Source organism: Nestor notabilis, unplaced genomic scaffold, assembly GCF_000696875.1.
Source record: "Nestor notabilis isolate BGI_N333 unplaced genomic scaffold, ASM69687v1 scaffold21122, whole genome shotgun sequence".
Classification (NCBI taxonomy): domain Eukaryota; kingdom Metazoa; phylum Chordata; class Aves; order Psittaciformes; family Psittacidae; genus Nestor; species Nestor notabilis.
In genome coordinates, this window is record NW_009918250.1 from 45,503 (window position 1) to 67,291 (window position 21,789).

At 36.4% G+C, this 21,789-nt stretch overlaps 1 protein-coding gene across 2 annotated transcripts in view; it reads right to left on the minus strand.

Moving 5' to 3' along the window:
- The window catches only part of GULP1 (GULP, engulfment adaptor PTB domain containing 1), a 65,008-nt gene extending 43,951 nt beyond the window's left edge, over positions 1-21,057 (minus strand). The window contains exon 1 of one of the 2 annotated variants that reach the window (XM_010009622.1): positions 21,000-21,050. In XM_010009622.1, coding sequence (XP_010007924.1) covers positions 21,000-21,050 — 51 coding nt within the window. Of the gene's footprint in view, positions 1-20,999 lie in introns of both variants that reach the window. The other variant, XM_010009623.1, reaches the window with a different exon arrangement.
- Between the last annotated feature and the right edge of the window lie 732 nt (positions 21,058-21,789).

Genomic DNA, 21,789 nt, shown 5'->3' on the forward strand with positions numbered 1-21,789 from the left:
AGTAACCGCAAGCTTAAATGGACAAGAAAGAAAGTAGATAATGTCAGATGAGAATCTAAGAGGAAAGCTGATAATTAATACCAGGTATCTGTACAGAAGATATTTATACGCCACACACTTGGCACAACACAAGAGGTAGAACTGCTGTAAAGTCTGTGAGCGGGGCACATTATATACAGTACAGGAATCCTTCATAACCACAGGAACTAACAGCTGCAAGTGCGGACAAGGCTCAAGGAGCAGAGAACACAGGTCACTGCTGCCTATATTGAAGCAGAAGATGGCTGAACGTACCATCATCCATGCATGCTTCCTCATATTTGTGTAGTGTTGAAACTGGCAGCTCCAGAGGCGTTATCAATGTAAGCAGCCTGATACTTCTTGATACAGATTTAGGGCCAGGCCTTGGAATTGTGTTGAGTAAACTTTTAGATGCCCTGGAGTACGCTGCCTTGCCTGCAGCCACTTCAGAAGGGCACAGGGCTGCCCTGCATTTCTTATTTGCTTACTTCCATCCAGATGACTGAAATAGCAAAAGATATCTCAAAAGCAAAAGAGTCATTTCCCCTCCCCTTCCTTCTCAGCTATTTCACTCTAATTCAAAGTCCAAGAAAGAAGGCATCTTTGCTGCATTCAGTAAATCCCAGCAGCAGACCAATCTTTCCATAAACAATAACTTTCGTAAGTTTCCTGTGGGGCTTGTAACTAATACTAACTCACATTACTGCCTTAGAAAGTGTAAGCACTTTCTAAGCTTTTTCTTAAGCTTTTGACACAGCTGGGGAATCTGTAAATGTCACTAAATTTTTAAGAAATGTTCCCAAAATCCATTTCTGATCATGGAGGAGAGGGAGAAGTAAGACATTTTAGCTAGAAAGATAAATTGCTGGAAGCAGAGGTTTAAATGATTGACAACACCTGAAGAAACACATACTAACTGGGTTTGCTCAACAAGTTATACAAGAAATAAACAGCCAAGACCTGAGATATATGGAAACATCACAGCATTGTATCATAGCATCACAACAAGCATTATATCATTATCTATGGAACATAACTTAACCAAACAGAATTCCAGCAGCCATATGCAATAGGCTGTCTTTCACATGAGTATCTAATTTGACATTAAGCATCACTACCGAAATTCTTACTGCTCTTGACAGTTTTTAACTGGATGTGGCGTTAGAACTTATTCTTAATAAACTATTCAGCATAGGAAAATGTAGTAAGATGCATTTAATCCAGAATTACAAAGAATATTTGCAGCTCAACTGTTAATATCAGTCAGACTGTGCCATGGGTTACGTTGTTTGCATCTGATACATATTTGTATCTCCGTTAACTGCAGTTCTTTTTTTTTTTTTTTTTAATTCAGGTAAGTAAATTTTAGTTATTACCTGCTTACAGATGTCATCCCTGACTTTCATGAGAGTTCTCATTTTAATCCTTTCTTTTGTAAGAGAATAATAAAGAGAAAACCAGCAATAAAGAGCAAATATTCCTAGTATTTGTATTAATTAGACTGATGTAATTGGGAGGAAAATATTAACAGAATTTCAAGTTAAGACAAGTTATTTTCTAATTATAACAGAACAATGACTATGCAATATAGGTTTAATATACACCTAATGTATTAACTGAAGGCTTTTTAAGTGCTTGCTTTTTCTACTCTGTACCTTTTCTGTGTGATTTGCCCTATCCTCGTATTTTGCTTAATATTAGGTACCAATTACTATAGCATTACTCGTAATAGTTAAGCTAGCAAACACATATGTATTTGCAAAGCTGACACTTTAAAAGACAAACTCAACGTGACAAAGTTTGTGCAACCCCTAACACAATGGATTGCGCTGCCACCTCTGGGATTTCCGAAGTAACTAACAACTAATTCACCATCCTCATGCAATGGGGAGATGGCCATGTCATTATGCCCTTTCCAGCAGATTTTTCTCACCAGATCTTAGACAAACACAGAGAACAAATATTAATTGTATCAGGAGTTCAGTACAGCTGTGGCATGAATGGTATAAATATTCATCATGGAAGAGTTTCTGCAACAATTATTTCAAAGCAAAACTGGTAAATATTAGATTTCCTTTTTCAAGATCAGGCTCGTTTAGAAAGCAATACTGATGCAGAATTCTAGATGGGAACTTGAAAAGTCAATGACTGCTCTGACCACTTCCAGGTTCCCTTTTGCAGCTATGAACCTTCTGCAGACCTGGCTGTTGAACAAAGGTCTAAGTACCTACACATAGCTGCAGAAGAGCGAAATAGAAAATGATGTAGCAGTTCCCCTCAGATCATTCACTATTAAACCTATACGCAAATTAATAAAAGCATTGCATTCTTAAGTGTTCATTAACATCCAATATGTAATACAGGTGAATAATGTTTTTATATATATATATGATTGCTACATGTATTTACTGTTTGCAACTAGTAAAAGAGTTATTCTTGAACTTTGTGTACATAATGCATGATAAGACAATTCCAATAAAAATGATCAGTAAGTTAAGTATGTCACTAGACTCACCTTTTAAAATGTTTATATATTGTTGAGTGCTAATGAGAAATTCACCATAATCATACTGCGTTTCAGTTAGATACATTAAGAAGTTTGAAGAGGATGGCATTTAATATTTTGTATAACATAAAGCAAGCTAAGGCAGTCTTTTTCCTATATGAATTACTACACATTTTTCATTGCAGTCTGTCATTCTTCCAAACACATTCCCTACAAAACTGATGAAAGGTTATTTTCTAATATATTACTTACTCTGATCTCACTTGCACCTCTCTATAATCAGGAAAAAAAAACTTTTATGAGGTCAATGAATCTTATCAGTCAAAACAATTTAACTGTTCCTTTAAAGTACATTAAGGGTTGCTCTTTCCTCACTGATGTTTGCCATTAAGAAAGCGAGCTGTTGACCAGCCACATATAAGACAAACACCTCAGATCAAACTGTTTATAATTCAGTATTAGCAGACAACCAGATGTGCTCACTCCACATGTAAAGATTTGCAAGACAGTGCAGCTGCGGAGAATTAACAGACACTATTTCAACATACCAGAATCAACAGAAGTTTTATCATTGAGAACAACTGGGAGAATAATTCAGCACAGTAATGGCCAGGGGGGCTGTTCTGCACAACAAACTAGCACGCAGACCTTTTATGGGGAATACATCTTCCTCCAGCATGTAGTTGACATGAAAAATTTCCTACGTATTTAAATTGAGCAAGACATGTTTTGGTCCAATTGCATACTGAAATAATTAAAAATGCTTTTATAGTTGTACTTTGGCTGGAGAAACTATTAAAAGAAAAGGTAGGTCTTTCTTTGCCTTTATTTTGCTGGCTTAATTAAAAGTCAATTTCAAATGTAGGGTGACTTCAGGCATTCCAAATCTTTTACAGTTCTGACAAGTCTATTGCTGTTATCACGTGCCCAATAGTTCTGAGTAAGGTCAGGTGAATTAAGGTTAAGAGTTCACTTTTTTCCTTGCCATTAACAAGATGCTCTCCAGTAATTCTGCTTAGATTTCAATCCTCAACATTCTACTTTTTTACATGCGAAGTATATCCAGATGCTTTTCTTCAAAACTTAGGGGAAGTACAAAAACCTATCCAACCTTTGGAAAAGTTAGTTTTATCAGAGTCAAAGAGAGTCATTAAATCTAGAACTTCACTAAGTAATAGTTTTAGGTGAACTTTTTAATATTTAATGTAGACTTCCACTCTTCCAGTAGAGAGCAGTGTAGGATATTCCAATACTAAAACAACATCTGTTTTCTTTTGTCATCCCATGTCAATCTTCAAAAACCCCAGTCTTTCACAGTGCCATATTTCTTTATCACTCTGAAATCCCTGAACATTAAAAGTTCCCTTATATGCAGATTTAAACACAATTCTATGAAAAAACATACTTACCCAACTAATACAATAAAGAAATGAAAAAAGAAATACAAAATTACTGGATACCTGCTGCCAGAATTTGACAATTAGCTCCTTCTACAACAGAAGATAAAGGATGTTGATTTACTGATGAAAGGAAGACAAATGATTCCACATTCTGATAACATCAGAGTAACATTATATAATATAAAATGAGAACGAAAGAGATGTGGGACCGGTTTTGAAGCTATGTAGAAAACAGATGAACAAATGTCTATGCTGTTAATCACTCCCTAAGACAAGAACAGTTGTTGCTCAACCTTGCATATGTGAGTCTTCTCTGTCAACTAAGCAGCATAAATACCCACCTCTTTTGTTTTGGGTTCCTTCTCCTTCCCCACCCCACCATGCAGTTTCCCCACTCATAACAGCTTCCTTGATCCTCTATCAATGCATGTTTTTTCCAGAGTGCATAAATGTTTGGATTTTTCATTTTTGGGGAGCACTCCTCCAGCAACACCTTAAAAACAACTGCCTCTCCCAGGCATGACTGGTGCTCAAATGAGAGCAGAAATCAAACTCACCACTTGGGAGTACAAAAGTGCCACAGACATCAGCACATTCTGTGGATATCCCCTGCTCATCTGACTGTAATGTTCCACACAAACAGTGGCTCTGACACAGGAAAACAATTCTGTGCGTTTTTCTGAGGGAGTACTATTTGCAATAAAGGAAGGAATGCATGATTAAAAATAAAGGGCGGGGGAGGGAACCTAACAAGAAAGGTCTTCTAATGGAAATCTTATGGAAATCAAATATTACCAGGTATTTCATCCATCAGTAGAATTAAATGAAATTCCTGAGAGAAACACAGCGTGAAAGTATTTACAGTAATTAAGATACAAAGAAAGAAAAATCTATTTAATAAGCTATTGAAATATGGGGTTGGGGGAGAAGAGCATTAGAGAAAGGACCATAAAATTACCTAAGAATCTTCCAGATGCAGTAAAAACCACTGTGCTTGATAGCAGCCTTCCAGTATCTGAAGGGGGCCTATAAGGATGCTGGGGAGGGACTCTTCGTTAGGGACTGCAGTGGTAGGACAAGGGGTAATGGCTTTAAACTTAAACAGGGGAAGTTTAGGTTAGATATAAGGAAGAAGTTCTTCACAGTGAGAGTGGTGAGGCACTGGAATAGGTTGCCCAAGGAAGTTGTGAATGCTCCAACCCTGGCAGTGTTCAAGGCCAGGCTGGACAGAATCTTGGGCAACCTAGTTTAGTGTGAGGTGTCCCTGGTCATGGCAGGGGGGTTGGAACTAGATGATCTTAAGGTCCTTTCCAACCCTAACTATTCTATGATTCTATGATTTTAAGCAACCTCACAACAAGCCACGCTGGTTTAATTTGTATTTTCTTCTGTTCTCTGGAAGTGCAGTTAACTTAAGAATTCTTCACTATCAGTCATGTAAATAATCATCTCAGTCTTTAAATTTGGTGCTATGACTAAATAATAAAGAACATACTGTGAGAACTAAAGCTTAACGTATCTTTGAACATTTGATGGACATAGACAATACAGACATTTCTTTGGAACAATACACCTCACCAGGCTCTGGATGTGGTTCTTGTCAGGAATCCAAATATCTGGAAGCAGGAAAAATATTCTAGTAAAGATGCCTGAAAAACTGAGGACATATGGCAGTCCTAATCCTGCCTACACCTGTCCTCTAACCCAAGTTTAGATTTTATGAGAAATTATATAGCTGCTCACTAGGAAGAAACCTGAAGTGTGGTCCAAATAAGCTGAATCTAGCTTGGTGTAATTTTAAAGGCAAAAAAATGAGATTAATTACACCAGGTCATATTCTTCCTCAAGTCCCACTGCATTTGAATCCACAGCCAAATGGGAAAAAACAAAGGGCACAGGAAAAGGAAAATACAACATGAGTATATATTTACATTAATGTAACCAGTTTGTTTGCAAGCAGAACTTCAGAAGAATTTACAATACCACTTTGTAAATGATCAAAACTTAGTATTTCTCCGGAGAGATCAGTTTGGTCATATACTAAAGGGGATATCAACAAGTATATATTTAAAACCAAATCAGATAGCAACACAGCTATTAAAGATGTTCTCTGCATAAAAAAGTCTAACCCTAAAGATAAAATAATCTTAAGAAATAAAGCTAGTACCTTCACAAGGAAGATAAGACTAGGGTGGAATACAGAAAGAAAGCAGAAAAAATAAAAAGCTTATCTTGTCAAGACTGTAACTATAGAAAATACCAGCTGTACAAGAAAAAACATTCAGTATTTCTTCAATCCATCAATCACCACAGCATTTCAGAAGCACATCTCAAACTGTATCACGCTCTGAAAATGCTGTCAGGCTGAATCTGAAGAGGGTAACAGACCTGGGGTGGTGGAGGGGGGTGGTGTACGCTGCTCTCCCATTGCATGCACCATCACCGGCCACCATACAGCTACCCAGATTTTAGCCATAGGCTGAGAATAAACACAGCTGCATGCAGACTTATTTCCAGCTCTAACAACTGGATAAGGAAAAGCAGTTCTTTGGCAATGCTCTGCAGACCTGTTGGCTGGAGCTAACAATTCACTGCTGGTCTAAGTGAGCTCTACGTTCCCACCCAGTGAAGTACAGAAGCAGCAGCAGGAAAACAACAGGAATATCTCTTAGGGATACACCAGCTTGGAGCAAAAATCAGCAAGCTCAAGTAATTCTAAGAAAATCCTTTTAAAACTTTTGAAGTATGGGAAAAGAGCTTAAAAAGGAAGATTTTAACAGTGCACAAATGACAACAATGCCAGTATTAGTAGTGTATCGTACTGAAGGCCTGCTTTTCTTTTAAGCCCAGGGCACTTCCCATAGCTGATAAATAACCAAAAAAATAGAGGTAATATTTAGCATGAAATAAACAAGGTCAAGGGAAGATGGTAGTGAGAGCCAATTGATCACTAGAGAAAAATAAGTTTTTATCATACATTCCCTAGTTGTGATTGGGGGAAACACATTCTTTTGACAGCATTCTTTCATCATGTGTGCTGCAATGTTCATTAGCCTCACATACAAGAATCCTGTGCTCAGAGACTGGATAGAAAGAAATAGTAAAATAAAGAACAACGTACTTCCAAACTTTATCCTCTTGGTTTCAATTTGGACATACTCAGTATTTCCAGTTTTGGCTTTTTCACATGGGAACAGGTTTGGGTTTGTTGTGGTTTTGTTTTTTTTCTGGTGTGTCATCCCCTCCCCAGGATCTGTCAGCTCCTTTTACTGCAACAGGAGATGTCTCTGGGTAATCCAAAGGCACCGTCTTCAAGTTATTATAGCTCCTTCGCTTTCAGTACAAGAACTATTAACACTTAACACAGAGATTCATCTAACATCGAACAATGGCATCAAATTACTACCTTCTGTGTCTCCACTCCTATTCATCAACTCTGCAGAGCCTCCAGTCGTGTACCATTGTTACTGCCTGGAAGTTTTAAGATAACTAACAAGAGAAAACTTACCAAATTAGCATACTGTTGACAACTGTGATCTAGCCTGACCATATTCATGGTCTAAGTGGCTTCTGACTTAGCTAGAAAATGACTTAGCCATCCAGGTATAGATGATGAATAACATCCCTGCCAGCTCCTGCAATCCTTTATCATTACTCTCATATTAGTTTAGATTTTATTTAGTCTCTCACCTCCAAGAACTGGCAACTCTAAATTCACTGCTGAATCTTAAAATACAGTATCTCTTTATTTTTGTAAAAATTATGATTATTGAGCCAACATTCAGTGAAGGTGACTATTCAGGTTATACTTCTGATTGTGAGTGCACAGGGAAGGGTGTACCTGTACATTCACAAAATCATTCTGTATCCAGACATGGAAAATGGAACTAATTAACATCCTTCCTTTAGAAAGGTACGTTCCAATGTGAAGCTGCTCTGATACTCTCTGAAGACACAGCACACCGCTGAATACCTCAATTCAGAAAACTTGTATTCCTGACAGGATTGTTCCCAGTAAAAAAATACTTACTTTACCTGAACTAAAGGAGTCCACCTAAAAATAGTTCAATGTCACTATTTTAAATGTTGACTTTTTGGCTTTAGAAGTGCATAACAACAGAGTGGACAGTTTTTTCAGCTTTACAAGTCTGTAATTAGACAGTAGACTTAGTTCTGCACCACAGAACTGGATTCAGCTGAAGGATCATTTTTTTATGAAAACAGTAAAGTGAGACTAAGCCTGTGAAGTTGCTGACATACTATTTTTCACTTAGCTCTAGACATTTTCAAATATCTTAACGTAAGAAAGCTGATGTTGTCTTTGCATTTTTTTATTTTCATAAACCAGGTGCCAATACAGAGATTTAATTCACATTAGCTGTAAGACACAACTTGAACAATTCTTACATTCCACTCAAACATACTGAAGTCGTACAAACAGCTCTGCACCTACAGACTCTTTTGCAAAGATGTCAAATCTAACTGTTAGAAAACTCTAGAACAGAGAGACCACCTTTGCTTTAATTCTCACTTAATCTCTGCAGATGCAGGCTAGTAACATTGCAAGTCCAGAGGGACCGTCCCTGCGCTGCAGTGTGAAAAAATGCTTTCATTATTACTGCTTGCATAAACCCACTGTCTACACGAACTGAGGTTACAGTTCCATTTCTTCAGCATTCCCAAAATGCTGAAGGACAGCCCTGCCCTCCACCTCCTCAAAAAACCCCATCTAGTACAACGCTACAATTAAAGGAATAGCAAGACCAAGATCCCAAGTGCTAGTATCCTCACAGCGTTCTCAGAAATTACGACCTAACACCCTGCATAAGACATGCAAAACTCTTGTCCTAGTTTTTGGCTCTGTTTTGCCCTGCTGCTGTTCAACCCACAGGTTTTCACAATGCCACTGTTCCTTCAATTGTAGCATGTACTGGTCTGCTCTGCATTAGCATTCTGCAGGCTATCTGGCTTTCTTCACAAAATATACCAAGTTAAACCTTGAACTCAGTGTTCTCAGGCTCCATCTGCCCTGCTTACTATTTTTTCTCCTGTTGCAAACATTCAGCCGATCGAACAAAACATCCCCAAGAACAATGAAAACTGAACTGAGATGACAAACAACCCTTACAAAGAAATAAGCTATGTTGTCAAGTATTTGATAACAAAACCAAACTTAGCTCACAAAACTGGCAAAACCATTCTGCTTTGCCAGTAAGACGAAGCTTTGAAAGCTGGGAGCATTTTGATTAACTCACAACTTCTTTAATGTAGTGAGGCAGCTGGATTAGGGGTGCACCTCTGAACCACACGAGTGAACAGGCCACAACATCATTCAGAACATGGCTGTGCTTTCAAAGAGATATTTCCCAGATGACTTCATTGCTAGGCATGAAGCCGAGAGCAGGCTTCAGATTCTCTTTCATAACAACATGTACAAGAACAGCCAGGAATTTCCATGTGCTGTTTCAAGGTAGGATTGTGCAATTCCAAGTGTTTAGCTTGCAATAACTTCTTCAGCTTGAAACTGGACACAAAATCTTTAAAGCCTTCCTCTGTTCAGTGCAAATAAACTCTACAAGTTGTAGAAGAAGTTGTAATGGATTAATTTTTTTCATATATGTATTTATATATTTTTATAGTATATATATTAATAAAGACAAATGGAAATGTGTTGAAGTTACTCTTTTGGACTGGAGAATACTAACATCATCTTATAAAACCAGAGATACAATTCCAGAGACATTTTCAATTTTTTGAATAATGTTTATTTTTCTCTAAACTGATTTCTACCTCCTCCAACCAACATGATAAAGCTGAACTTGTCATTATCAGACTCTTCTGCCATGGCAACATGCAATGACAAACAGAAACAGGAATTCCCAGTGGGACATTAAAAAAAACCAACAAAACCCAAACCAAACCAAACAGAAAAAGTCATAGTTAGGAACAAAATCCTCACTCAAATACAAATAGCTTCAGTAACAGGAACAAATAACTACTGTCCATAACTCTCGATTTATTAAAGCCCTTTTCCAGTTTAATGTTAAATATGAAATTGCCTGTTTTAAGGACATTGCATCTCTTCTGAATGTGTGAACTATTTTTGTTGGGCTTTTTGATTTTTTTTGTTTCCTAAACTGTAGAGTTTAGAGTTCCTATACTGAGAACCACTACATTCGTAAAAGAAAGAATGAACATAACATTTTCTTAGTAAAGCAATTTCAGAGGGGAAATATGCTGAGTCAGTATGAAAAGTATAATCCATAATCACATGGTTACTCTACAAGAACTTGTTAAAAGAAGTGACATACTCACATAAATGAAGAGCAGTATTTTCGTAAAAGTGGCCAAGAAAACGTCTGTATTTTCTAACTAAAAATGTAATTTTTTTCTTTGCTCCTAAAAACTACTTCCTAAGCTCCATCTTCTACTTTGACTCTATAGTTAGTTTTGCACAAATGACACCTGGTGATGTCTTTGGGAGTTACTGTATTGACAGAATACCCCCAAAAATTGTCAGAGAATATCTGACTGGGGTAGCCAAGTGAAAATGCTATCTGTGGAAGTTAAAGAGAAAGAAGATCCACGCAGCAGCTAAGAAAAACACTGGGGACAAAACAGAATAGTAACTGTAACCCCAAAACTGCATCATGTTTGAAGTTCTGAGAAAATATCTTTAAATAAAGTGAGTATCTTATAGGAAAAGAAAGGACAGGAAAACCAGCACTGGTTCTGGATGCTTTGATTATTTGAAATGAAAAGGGGTAACAGCATAAAGAAAGCACACTTAGGAGGCAAGCTGAAAGAGCAAATGCACAACAGAGGCTGTAGTGCAATAGAACATATAGAAGCTTAAGGCTAAATGGGTGGCACTTAAATGAAGCAGTTAGATAGCATGTTCATCTATTACAGGTTCATAACCACAGTATAAGAAAACCTGTTACAGAATCTTCAGGAATCACATTTAAGACTTATGGAATAATAGAAATATATTGGAAATCTTGCTTTCAAAGACAGGGAATGTATCCTTAACATACCTCTGCCTTATTATCTGAGAATGTCCTCCCTGTATAAAAGTCAAATCCTGCTCTGAATCCTTCTTCTTCAATTGCAGCATGGATACTGGAAGCAAGTACTACATAGGCAATGAGCCCTAACAAGAAAAGCACTTCTTGTATTGGTTTAACTGCGCTGGATCTTTCGCTTTTCCTACGTATTCTCTGTGATGATTATGGTTTTATGAACCTGTTCATATTCCCTCATTATCTGTTTTTTAAGAAGAAACTGTCATTTCTTAACATAATCTCTCATGAAAGCCAACTATAAAACATATGTGATCACCACAATTCAATACTTGGAACAGAAAGAACTGCCTCTTTAAGATACCATTCTTTAGATATATAAAACAAATTTGCAGAGCACTACCTAAACATTGGAGGTATTTTTCCCTCTAAATAATACAAATTAGGGAACCAGAATTTTTATTAGATTATTTTAGCAAACTGGAAAAATGTTTAATAGTGACTACTTCAGCTTGACAACATCAGGTGTGAAATGAAACCACTAGTATTGTGACTGTAAGATCTATCAGCAGAGGAGATGAACATCTCAGATGAAATATTCTAGGAGAACATAACTGAGTTGGAAAGTAATTCATAAATTATCTTCCATTGGCAATTAATTCAACACTAATGTTGGCTGTCACTTCTTACTTTATAAAAAAATATTATGCTTTTCAATAAAAGACCTATATTCTGGTGCTGAAGTAGTAAAATTAATCTATTCTAGATCATTATAGTGGTACTTGCATTGTTAGGCAAACAAAGTAAGAAAACAGTATATTTTAAAATCCTTCATGTAAGGATTTAGAGTCTTCTCTAGCAACATAATCCTTTTTACTAACAGAGCAGGTATTGAGAACATGTTCAGTCTTGAGCTCAAGGCACTGAAGTAGAATTCAAAATTTGGGATCTGATTTGAGAACAGAGATTTGGGGCAGATTTGCAGAAAACCTCGTTGGTATCTTTGAGGATAACAATTCACCCATTTCTTGTCTGCATTATCATTTAATTACTCCAACTGAGAAGAAAGCTCATGAGAGTCAAGTCCAAGGTCTTCTGTTGCTCACTTATTCTGAACTTTGACCTGTGATTATTTGCTTCAGGACAGCACCTAGAGCCTCTATCTCATTATTCTACAGGCTGTACAAACATTGGAAAGTTCGCCCTTAGCTTCAAAGAATGTATGATCTAATGAATGTGATAAATTACACTAGCCTCTTGGAAATGTACAGCATAATTTCAGTCAGTGTGTCCGAGTGTTATTCATAAAAGTCAATATAAAACATCTCACCTTTCACCTATTCTTTGTACAGATCATTCTAACAGCAAATACTAATACAAGTAAAAAGTTACAACTAGTACAAAATTAACACAGTGCTCTTCAATTTGAAAATAAAACACGTGAAGAGGTCCAACTTTCCGACCTCCCTCTCGTCTGATTACCCAAAGGCAAGAAGGGGAATATCGCAAGCCCCTGAAATACATCTCTAAGGAGCATAAGGAAGAATCACTTAACCACATACCAAAGTCAGATGATTTTGAACATCCATTTTTTAAGAAAAAAAAAACAAACAAACAAAACCTCAAACTCAAACCCTGTACCTAGTTTTACAGCTTTTAAAAATGATTTTAGCATTAAGTATGCACATGCAATTTCAGTAAATGCTTTTTCATTTTGAGAATGGGTTTGCTTTTAATAGCTGCAGTTCCCCAAAGCCTCATAAACTGCAAGTTGGGATGTGGCCTCTTAGTTCTGAGATGTGTCAGAATATGTAACAGAGATGTTAGAAAGATCTACACATTCCTGACTTCAATGGCTTTTCAGAAATAATCCTATGTTCATGAGTAGACAAGACTTCCCTCCCACCTAATCTTATTAACAGAATGCTCTAATTAATGTGATTTGCTGAGTTACGTGTCTCTGACTCCTGATTATCTCCCATTTCAGAAGCACGTAAGTGCTACAGCAATAGTAGATTATATGGCTTAGTGACATTTTAGTACATGCTTCAAAATACCTGTTCCTTCAAATGTAATCCTGGGTTCCACACATATCATTAAGATTTGATGTGTATCCTCATTTCCACATTTTCCCCCTTTTCAGTAATACTAGAGCAACAAATTGAAAAACAACTTGTAAAACTACAGGAATTGACTAGATTTTATTTCCCTTTAGAATTCAGCATGAAGAAAATATTACTTATGCAAAGGTATATAGTAGAGAGAAAAAAAAAGCTTAGACCAATGAAACCCATCACTGTCTGAGTGGCTAATAGTAACTTCTAGTGAAAATGCAAGACATTTTAACAAAGCTTTACAAATTAGTTCATGTAAGTATTTTTCCTTTGCTATGTTCCAAAGCAGAAATAATACTCCAGTAAGTTACACTTAAAATTCCCAGGCTCTAAGTTCAAAATACTTTTTAAAATAGGCCAAGCTTGGCTTTACACTTTCAGAATCAGAGCAATCTGAAGGAGGCACTTCTGAGAGAAATATTCATTACAGTTCAGGAATCACAACTGACTAGTGTATGTTACTATTTTCTTAAAGTCAGAGACTGCAGCTGCTGACTTGTCTGATGGTTTCTTGAAGATGAATCCTTATGGAGATCAGTATATGTGAAATCCTTCTGAATGGTGAACAGCCTGGCTGTTGGACAGATTCCTGTAGTCTTATTTGTGTTGGTAAAATTATATGTTCTTGTCAAAGTTTCTGTTCAAAAAGTCGTGTCATTCTCTTATTTTCTATGACCCAGTCCTGGTTTTTTTGTGCCTTATTTATTTTGGAAATTTCCTAATTGTTTTTGGTAAGTAGTAGATGTAAGGTGGTGGCAGTAGCTCCACAAACATAGCAAAGGCTGAGCAAAAGAAATACCTAGCTTTCTCGAAAGTAAGAACAGGAGATGAGAAGGACTTAATATTCAGTCCTGGTTCTAATTTAAAACAAGAACAATCTATAAACTACTGCTGGCCACCTAGCCCATGAGTACAATAATCCAGATGTTTGAACTCTGCAGCCTATTAGTTCCAGTGTCTGACACGCAACTCACTTGACAGTTCTGAGGCTAAAAAGCCTGCTTAAAGAAACCTCACATTCTAACAGCTGACAGCTCACATGGAAACAGTGCAGAAAGAATCCTTGGAGGGCATGCTAATGAGGCTAATTGGTAGTTTCAAGCAAACTTAAGGAGAAGCAAGAGAATAAATACCACAACAGAGAAGGAACAGAAAGGGATGCGGAAAGTTGAGTAAATCTTTGCTGACCTTAAGGTCTTATGAGCTTCCATCCTTATTCTTTGCATGCTTTTTTGTTTTTCGTTTTGTTAATTCTGTTTGGACGAACCTATGGGTTTTGTTCAGTTGTTTTGAATGGACATTCATATCACTCACTGCCTATTAATCAATTGGTGCCTGCTCTTGTCTGGTGCTGAGGAACTCATGACTCTGAGTATCTTTCACAGTGAAATGAAGATTTATGCTCAAATACTAATTTATTCTTTTCCTGAAGAATGAAAAAAATGACATTATAAAAGTTGTTACAAAGCTTCTAATAATTAAGTCTTTTGTCTCAACAGTCTCATTGCTCCGCTCTTTTGAGACAGATATTGGGGCAGTGATGCTTCTGTTTAAAACTTATTTTAAAACTTTTAATTAACACAGTACCTTTAGAAATATGCCTTCGATACTGTGTTCAATACTAAATGCCATATTATCAAGAACTACTGTTGCAAGCCAGTTGCTATTACTACTAATTCTATTTGTCTTTTCTGTATATCACATATATATACAAATGTACTTTGAGAACTTGCTGGATTAACACTTTAACACATGGCTGTCCTACATTCCAACAAACAGCTCTTCTACACCAAGACTACTGGAAAAAATCATAGTTTATGCAACAAAAATAATTTAAAGAATGTACCTGGCACAGATGGGTCTCAGGCACCATGTTGCAAACACCACTGCACTCTCTTAATCATGCCAACAACATAAGTCTTCCAAACTGCAGACCGTGCCATATAAATCAGTACTAAAGAATTCCATGCTGTAGATTTTCAAACTTAACCAAAATAACACACATTGGAGATCAAATCTTAGAGTAAAAGGCTAAAAAAATCCTTGACCCAGGAAGAAGTTTCCCGTATATATTTAAGTTATGGGCTTCATAATCTAGAAGTCACATGAATTCCAGAAGTTCTGCATCTGGGTATTTTACACATAACTGACAGAGGGCTACAGACACCTGGAAAGAGACCATACACATGTCAAAACCTTGCTCTTGCTATTCTGCACAGTTTTCTAAACTTCTCAGCCACCTTTCAGCCATAAAAGATACCAGCACTCCAATTATAAAGAAGTGACATTTTCAAAGCTTTCAGGTAAGCAATAGTAAATGGATGTGAAAGACAAAACTCTGGGTGCAGAAGTACACAGAAACCATGATCCACATGCCTACTAATTCTTGCAAAACAATCTCGGTATCCTGACATGTAGGGGCATTGTGGGCGACTCAAGCACATGCAACATGCATTCATACAGTCTTTGAAATTGTGTGCATTCATATGCAGATGAGATAAACAATTGCCTGCAAATACTATTCAACTTCCATTAGTGCACAGCGATACACTATTGACAGAAAATGAGAGGTGGGTCTGCGCTCAAAAAGCTGGACCATAATTCACCCAGGAGGTGCAGACCTAATTCTTGCCCCTTTACGAACAGGCTATGCAATCTCAGGCAAAACAGACTGACAGCTTTTCAAAACCACAACACCCCACAGAGCTTCCTGAGGAACTAACAAATGCTCAGATTTTCAGGAAGCAGAAATATTCACCAGTTTTCACAGAGACAAATGACAAAAACTGGAACTACCTGGTGCTGAACAGTTAAAAACCAGCTCTCCTCCTTCAACTACGGAGATCATGCTTGTTGCTATTGAAAGTTTAGAAACAAACCTGCACAGTCATTTGTTTTGTAGGTATTTGTGCATATAATGCTTTCTTCTCCCACCCTTCTCCCATTTTAAGTCTGCAATCCTGTAAGCAAGATGTAATAAGTAGGTCCATATCCCTGAAGCAGAGAAGTCTGCTGACAGTACCCCTCGCAGATTCTAAATATTTTACATTTTATTTACATGATTATTCATCTTGGGTATCATGAGCCCCAAGTTTAATGACTGTAATGTATCAGAAATAACTAAGAAGTTCAGATTAGCATTTTCTTGAAAAATTGCAATTTTCTGCTTTCGTATTTCATTTGGATATTTTCACAATACTCATTTTTCTTGTGCTTAAACACTAGATTAATTATGATTATATCCAAGACATTTTGATAGTCTACTGAAAGTTAATTCCAATTATTAATTCTAATTATAATAAATTAAATGTAGGAAAATGAATTATTTCTTGCAATGCTCTCTGCTATTTCATTAGATTGATTTTCATGCTCTGTTTGGACTATTTTGCTATATCTAACTTTACCACATAAATTTAAGTACACTTTTTAATAGTGTGCCCCATACCCTTTATTTGGAAAATCTATATACACTTTTGCCTTTCATATTCTTTAATTATTTTTACTGATGCAAACCCATGATCGTTCTGTAGTTATCTGACTAGACAAAGAGAAAATGCTAGTACACCTATAGCAACAAAAATTTGTAGTAGAATTGCTGTTTATGCCATGAAAACGTGGCTTTGATAATGTCATACACTAATGATAGTGATATGCAGATATTCAAATGACATAATTGCACCTAAAGACCTGTGACGGTAGTTGTATTCATTAGAAGCAGCATGGTATTTCTGACCTAAAATTCTTGTTCAAAATGCCTGCTCCACGAAAGTATTATCTGCCATTCCTCAATGATAAATAAGTTGAAGGTGTAAGAAATTACATGAAGTTGAAAACCTAACTAAACTCTGTTTACTGTACTACAGTAAAGATTAATAATAAAAGGTACTGCCAAGCAAGGTCTTTTTGCAGAGTACTTATTACTAATGGCTTTTTTTTCTGCCTTTCCTACAGCTGCAATAGAGGCCCAAGATGCATACTGAAATACTGAGATGAAAAATCATCCATGAAACTGCACAATAATTCACAATTAATTATCATCAAACCCCACAATAATACAAAGTAAGAGAACTTTAACAGTCTTTTGGGGGAAAGCTTTGCTCATTTATCTTCAAAGTTTCAAATTTACACTTCATCAAGAATCATAAATACGTATTTGACAATATTCAAACCTTTAAAAGAAATCTAAAGTTAACATTAAGGCAGTAGCTGTCTCAGCACTAGGAAGCAATCACATGTCCTTGTAAAATAAACTCCAAAGCATTTAACATGTCACCATGTTATTATCTAAAACAGCAGCTTTTCGGCCTAGGGTAAGGTCAAAGCTACTGACTCCACAGTATACTAGTAGCCAACGTAAACTCCAGGCTTGAAAAACAGAACCTTGAATGTGCAAAATGGAAAGATGTGCATGTGGAAATTTGATATAAACAAACAAACAAAAAATAGCCAACTGCCTATAAATATATGCATCATTTACTACAAAGAGACATAGTAAACATTGCTGGTTTGGGCAGTGGCAACTTTATATCAGGAGAAAAGCACTCCTCAGGGTAGTTACCAGTTATGTTGTGACAACAGTCAGCCTATTCTTAAGGTTACAGACAGATTCCATTATAAAGTCACACTTTGACTGCTTTTGTTTTGGAGAAAGGAAACCGGCCACTTAAGGGAATTTTCTTTAAGGAAAAAGAGAACTTTTTTCCCCCTCCAGTATGGAAAATTACACAAACAATTATTTTTAGGAACATTACAGAAAAAAGCTGACACAAAAGAGAAATTTGGGGTTCGCTTAGTATTTTATATCCTGGGAACATGAATGTTGCTATGTTGCTATGTATACTACAAATGTATCCCATGCTCGACAATTATACTGTCAAAATCCTAAATCATCTTACTGGAAAAAAAGAAAACCAAAAAACCACACACACACACCCCAAAAAACACAAAAAACAAACAAACAAAAAAAACCACAAACAAGCAAACAAACAAAAAAAAAACACCACCAAATAAACCCACACCCAACCATTATATTTTAATTTCATCAAATCATAGAATCATAGGACAGTCTGGGTTGGAAGGGACCTTCAAAGCTCATCTAGTCCAACAACCTGCAATGAGCAGGGACATCTTCAACTAGATCAGGTTGAACATCTCTGGTATTGCTTTCCTTTAAACTAGTTCTATTTTCTGAACATACCATTGTTCACTCAAGTGAACACCTTCTGAAATAAATCAGATAAAGTGTTGACTTTTCCTCCAAACAAATATAAAAGTTATATGAATAGAACATTACAGAATTGGAAGTGGAACAATATTAAGTTTGGAAAAAAAAAAAAAAAAAAAGAAGAAGAAGAGTCTTTTCCAATGCTTGCTGAATGAATGCTGAGTTTTTAATCATTATTTCACAGCATAGTTACAAGACAGGAAATCAATGAGACATGTTAGTTAAAAATCAAAACATTACAAAACCCAAATGAGGTACTAATAGATAACATGCTTCCCTCTTAAAAATGATGCAAAACTTAATTAAATGGTTCTTGAGAATTGAGGTGAAAACATCATCTAGATTTAAAAATGCTGTTATGTCTGCATATGCCAGCTAATCTTATAAAAGCTGTGCAAATTTATGCCAGGTGTCAAGAAAAGAAAGCAATGTGGAAATCCCATATCCTTTACACTCCAGATCAGAGCAATTGTTTGCTTGCTCTGGAATAATGAATCAAATAACTGGCAGTTCTAAACAATAATTTTCTGCTCTGATTCAGATTTTTAAAATCACTTGGGTTTTTGGTTTTTTTTGGGTTTTTTAAGCATATGCTGTAGTACATTACCATAGAATCATAGAATAGTTTGGGTTGGAAGGGACCTTCAAAGGTCAGCTAGTTCAACCTCCTGCAATAAGCAGGGACATCACTGTGGCTTCCTGCTAGTATTCTGACAGGAGGTTGAGGAGACCCTGTAAGGTCAGAAGCCACACTGAACAAGAGCAGAACTGGAATTACACTTGGGCATATATTAGCCTAAATAAAAGGAAAGACTTTTGCGCCTTTTGGACTTTCTGCTACTCCGAGAACAGACCTCCTTTGGATAGTGTCATGGTTTAAGCGCAGCCGGTAACTAAGTACCATGCAGACACTCACTAACTCTCCCCAACCCCCTAGTGGGATGGAGAAGATAATCAGAAAAAAAAGTAACACTTGTGGGTTGAAATCAGAACAATTTCATAATTGAAATAAAGTAAAATATAATAACAACAATAATAGTGTAAAGAGAGAGAGGAATAAAACTCAAGAAATCCGATGCACAACCCAATTGCTCACCACCTACTAACTGATGCCCAGTCCAGCCCCAAGTAGCAATCAGCAGCTCCCCCCAGTTTCTGTACAGAGCATGGCATTCTATGGTATGGAATATTTGGCTAGTTTGGGTCAGGTGTCCTGTTCCTGCTCCCTCCTGGCTTCTTGTACCCCTCCTCACTGGCAGAGCATGAGAGACTGAAAAGTCCTTGATTTAGAATAACTGCTGCTTAGCTGCAATTAAAACATCAGTGTTATCAGTGTTATTCTCATACTAAATCCAAACACTCCACTACACCAGCTACTGGGAAGCAAATTAACTCTATTCCAGCTTAAAACAGGACAGATAGGAATTCCCCATCCCTTTTTTCTACTCCAGAAGTTGTTGATGCTGCTGTTTCTACAGTTATCACCAGCCTATCACCATTCTCTTTATTCTTTTTTTTTTTCCTGCGTAGCTGTACTGAGACCTATTCACAAGATACAAAGACAATGAGGTACAAAAGGTGAGGGAGGTTTCTTCTTTCTCTTGAAGTAAAGACTGCAAACCAAAGGACATTTTTTCAGTGCATTAACAGAATTCATAGCTTCAGCTTCCTCTTAAAACAGATGTCACAGTCACCCCTGCAAGTATTGCTCCCTTTCAAAAACTGTAATATAAAAGCCAAGGTGTCTGGCAAGGCTATACAGTTAAGTGGTAACACATCTTGTGGTCAAAATTCAGTTTAAGAGCACAAAAGGTAAAACATGTTCACCTGGCAATTAGCAGAACAAGACTCAAATTTCCACTCCAAACTCTTGCTCACTGTGTGGCAATACTAAGCAAAAGAACATTTTAAGCACAACAGCAGGGAATACCAGTACAGGAAACTTGAGTCCCAGCCTGTGAAACAATTTTTATTTTTATCTTAAGAAACTCCAATCCTATGAGAACTTTCTCCAGAACAGACCATAGTGGAATCTTATTGAATTATCCTCCCAGTTTAAGCAAATAATACCCAATTACTCAGTTTACTCTGAGTTATTCTGATTACTGTATATTTCCTTCTCCTGTTAGCAAATCATTTTCTAATTTGTTCTTTTGGAAGATGCATTTCCTGTGAACAGATGTCATTACATTAATCGAAATATTGTGGAATTACGTTTTAACTGGAATAAGAAATCATAAGTCTTTTGGTTTTACTGTGCAAAAATTCCATTATTATTCTACCATATTTCCAGAGTATTTGACATTTCAATACATCCAGCAGATAGGATCATTACTCATTGCCTTTGCTATTGTTCAAAAGAAGCTTGTGCTATTAATTTCAATTTTTCTACTACTGTAAGCATGCAGCCTGATGTTAAATTCCTTTGCACTCAAAATTTCCACCCATTTAGCATCTATTAAAAGGAAACAGAGCATCAAGCAGAAAAGGAACACTGGTCTGCTTTCTAGAAAAACATCAAATAACTCAGAAGAAGAATCAATTGGTCACTATCTAAGAAATAGAAATTTTTAATCTGCAAAACAGACATCTACTAAGATTTTCTTTATTTCATTTAGCTAATACATGTCTCTGCAGTTTTGAAATGAAAAGCAAGATAGAACACACTGTGTTGTAAATGTAAGAGTACAAAATAACTTCACATTTTCTTACCTTTGCATTATAGGGAATATAATGCTTTGATAAGGCTTCAGGAGTGTGCATCCATGTTTTGTCTACAGAAAAGCAAAATAAAAGAGGCACTGAATAGGTTATTCACTTATTAATTATTATAGCATCTATACAGAAAACATCAAGAACTCTCCTTTTCCCCAGAGAAGTACCTGTCTGAAGTAGTTATTGAGGCTTAAGGGAAATGCAGCATATATCTCACAACTTCCAAAACACTACATCAAAGAACCTGGTTACTTCTCTTGAGCACACTTTCCATTTTAACCAACCAGATTTACCATAAGAATTCCAACTCCTCTCCCCCCAGATATATTTATTGGTCTAAGGTTGTTTGCTGTTTCTGCCTCAGATCAGTATTTGCTGCATCCTGCTGTTGTTTAAAGCACTGACTGCGTATTGTGCTTCTAATGATTGGATTTTGATGAATTATGTACTTTTTGATGGATTATCAAGACATTAAAGGGACAAAGGAAATTATTTGGGGAAAAAATATCAGAGCAATAACTGATAGGAAAAAGCCCTAATCCTTCAACAGGAGAATAGAAACAAGTCACACTGTGGTAACTGATTCAGAAGTTTAGATCTTCTTTAATATTTCCATATATATCTTAATGCGCATATTTTCCTTTAATGATTCATCACAAGACTGCACTATCGTATTACTTTTCCCATCACGTTTCATATGGTGACATGATTCTATGATTATTTGTTAAATACATCTTCCCACCTTGTTTTTAATGGTCATTTAGAATGTTCTACATAATTTAAGGTG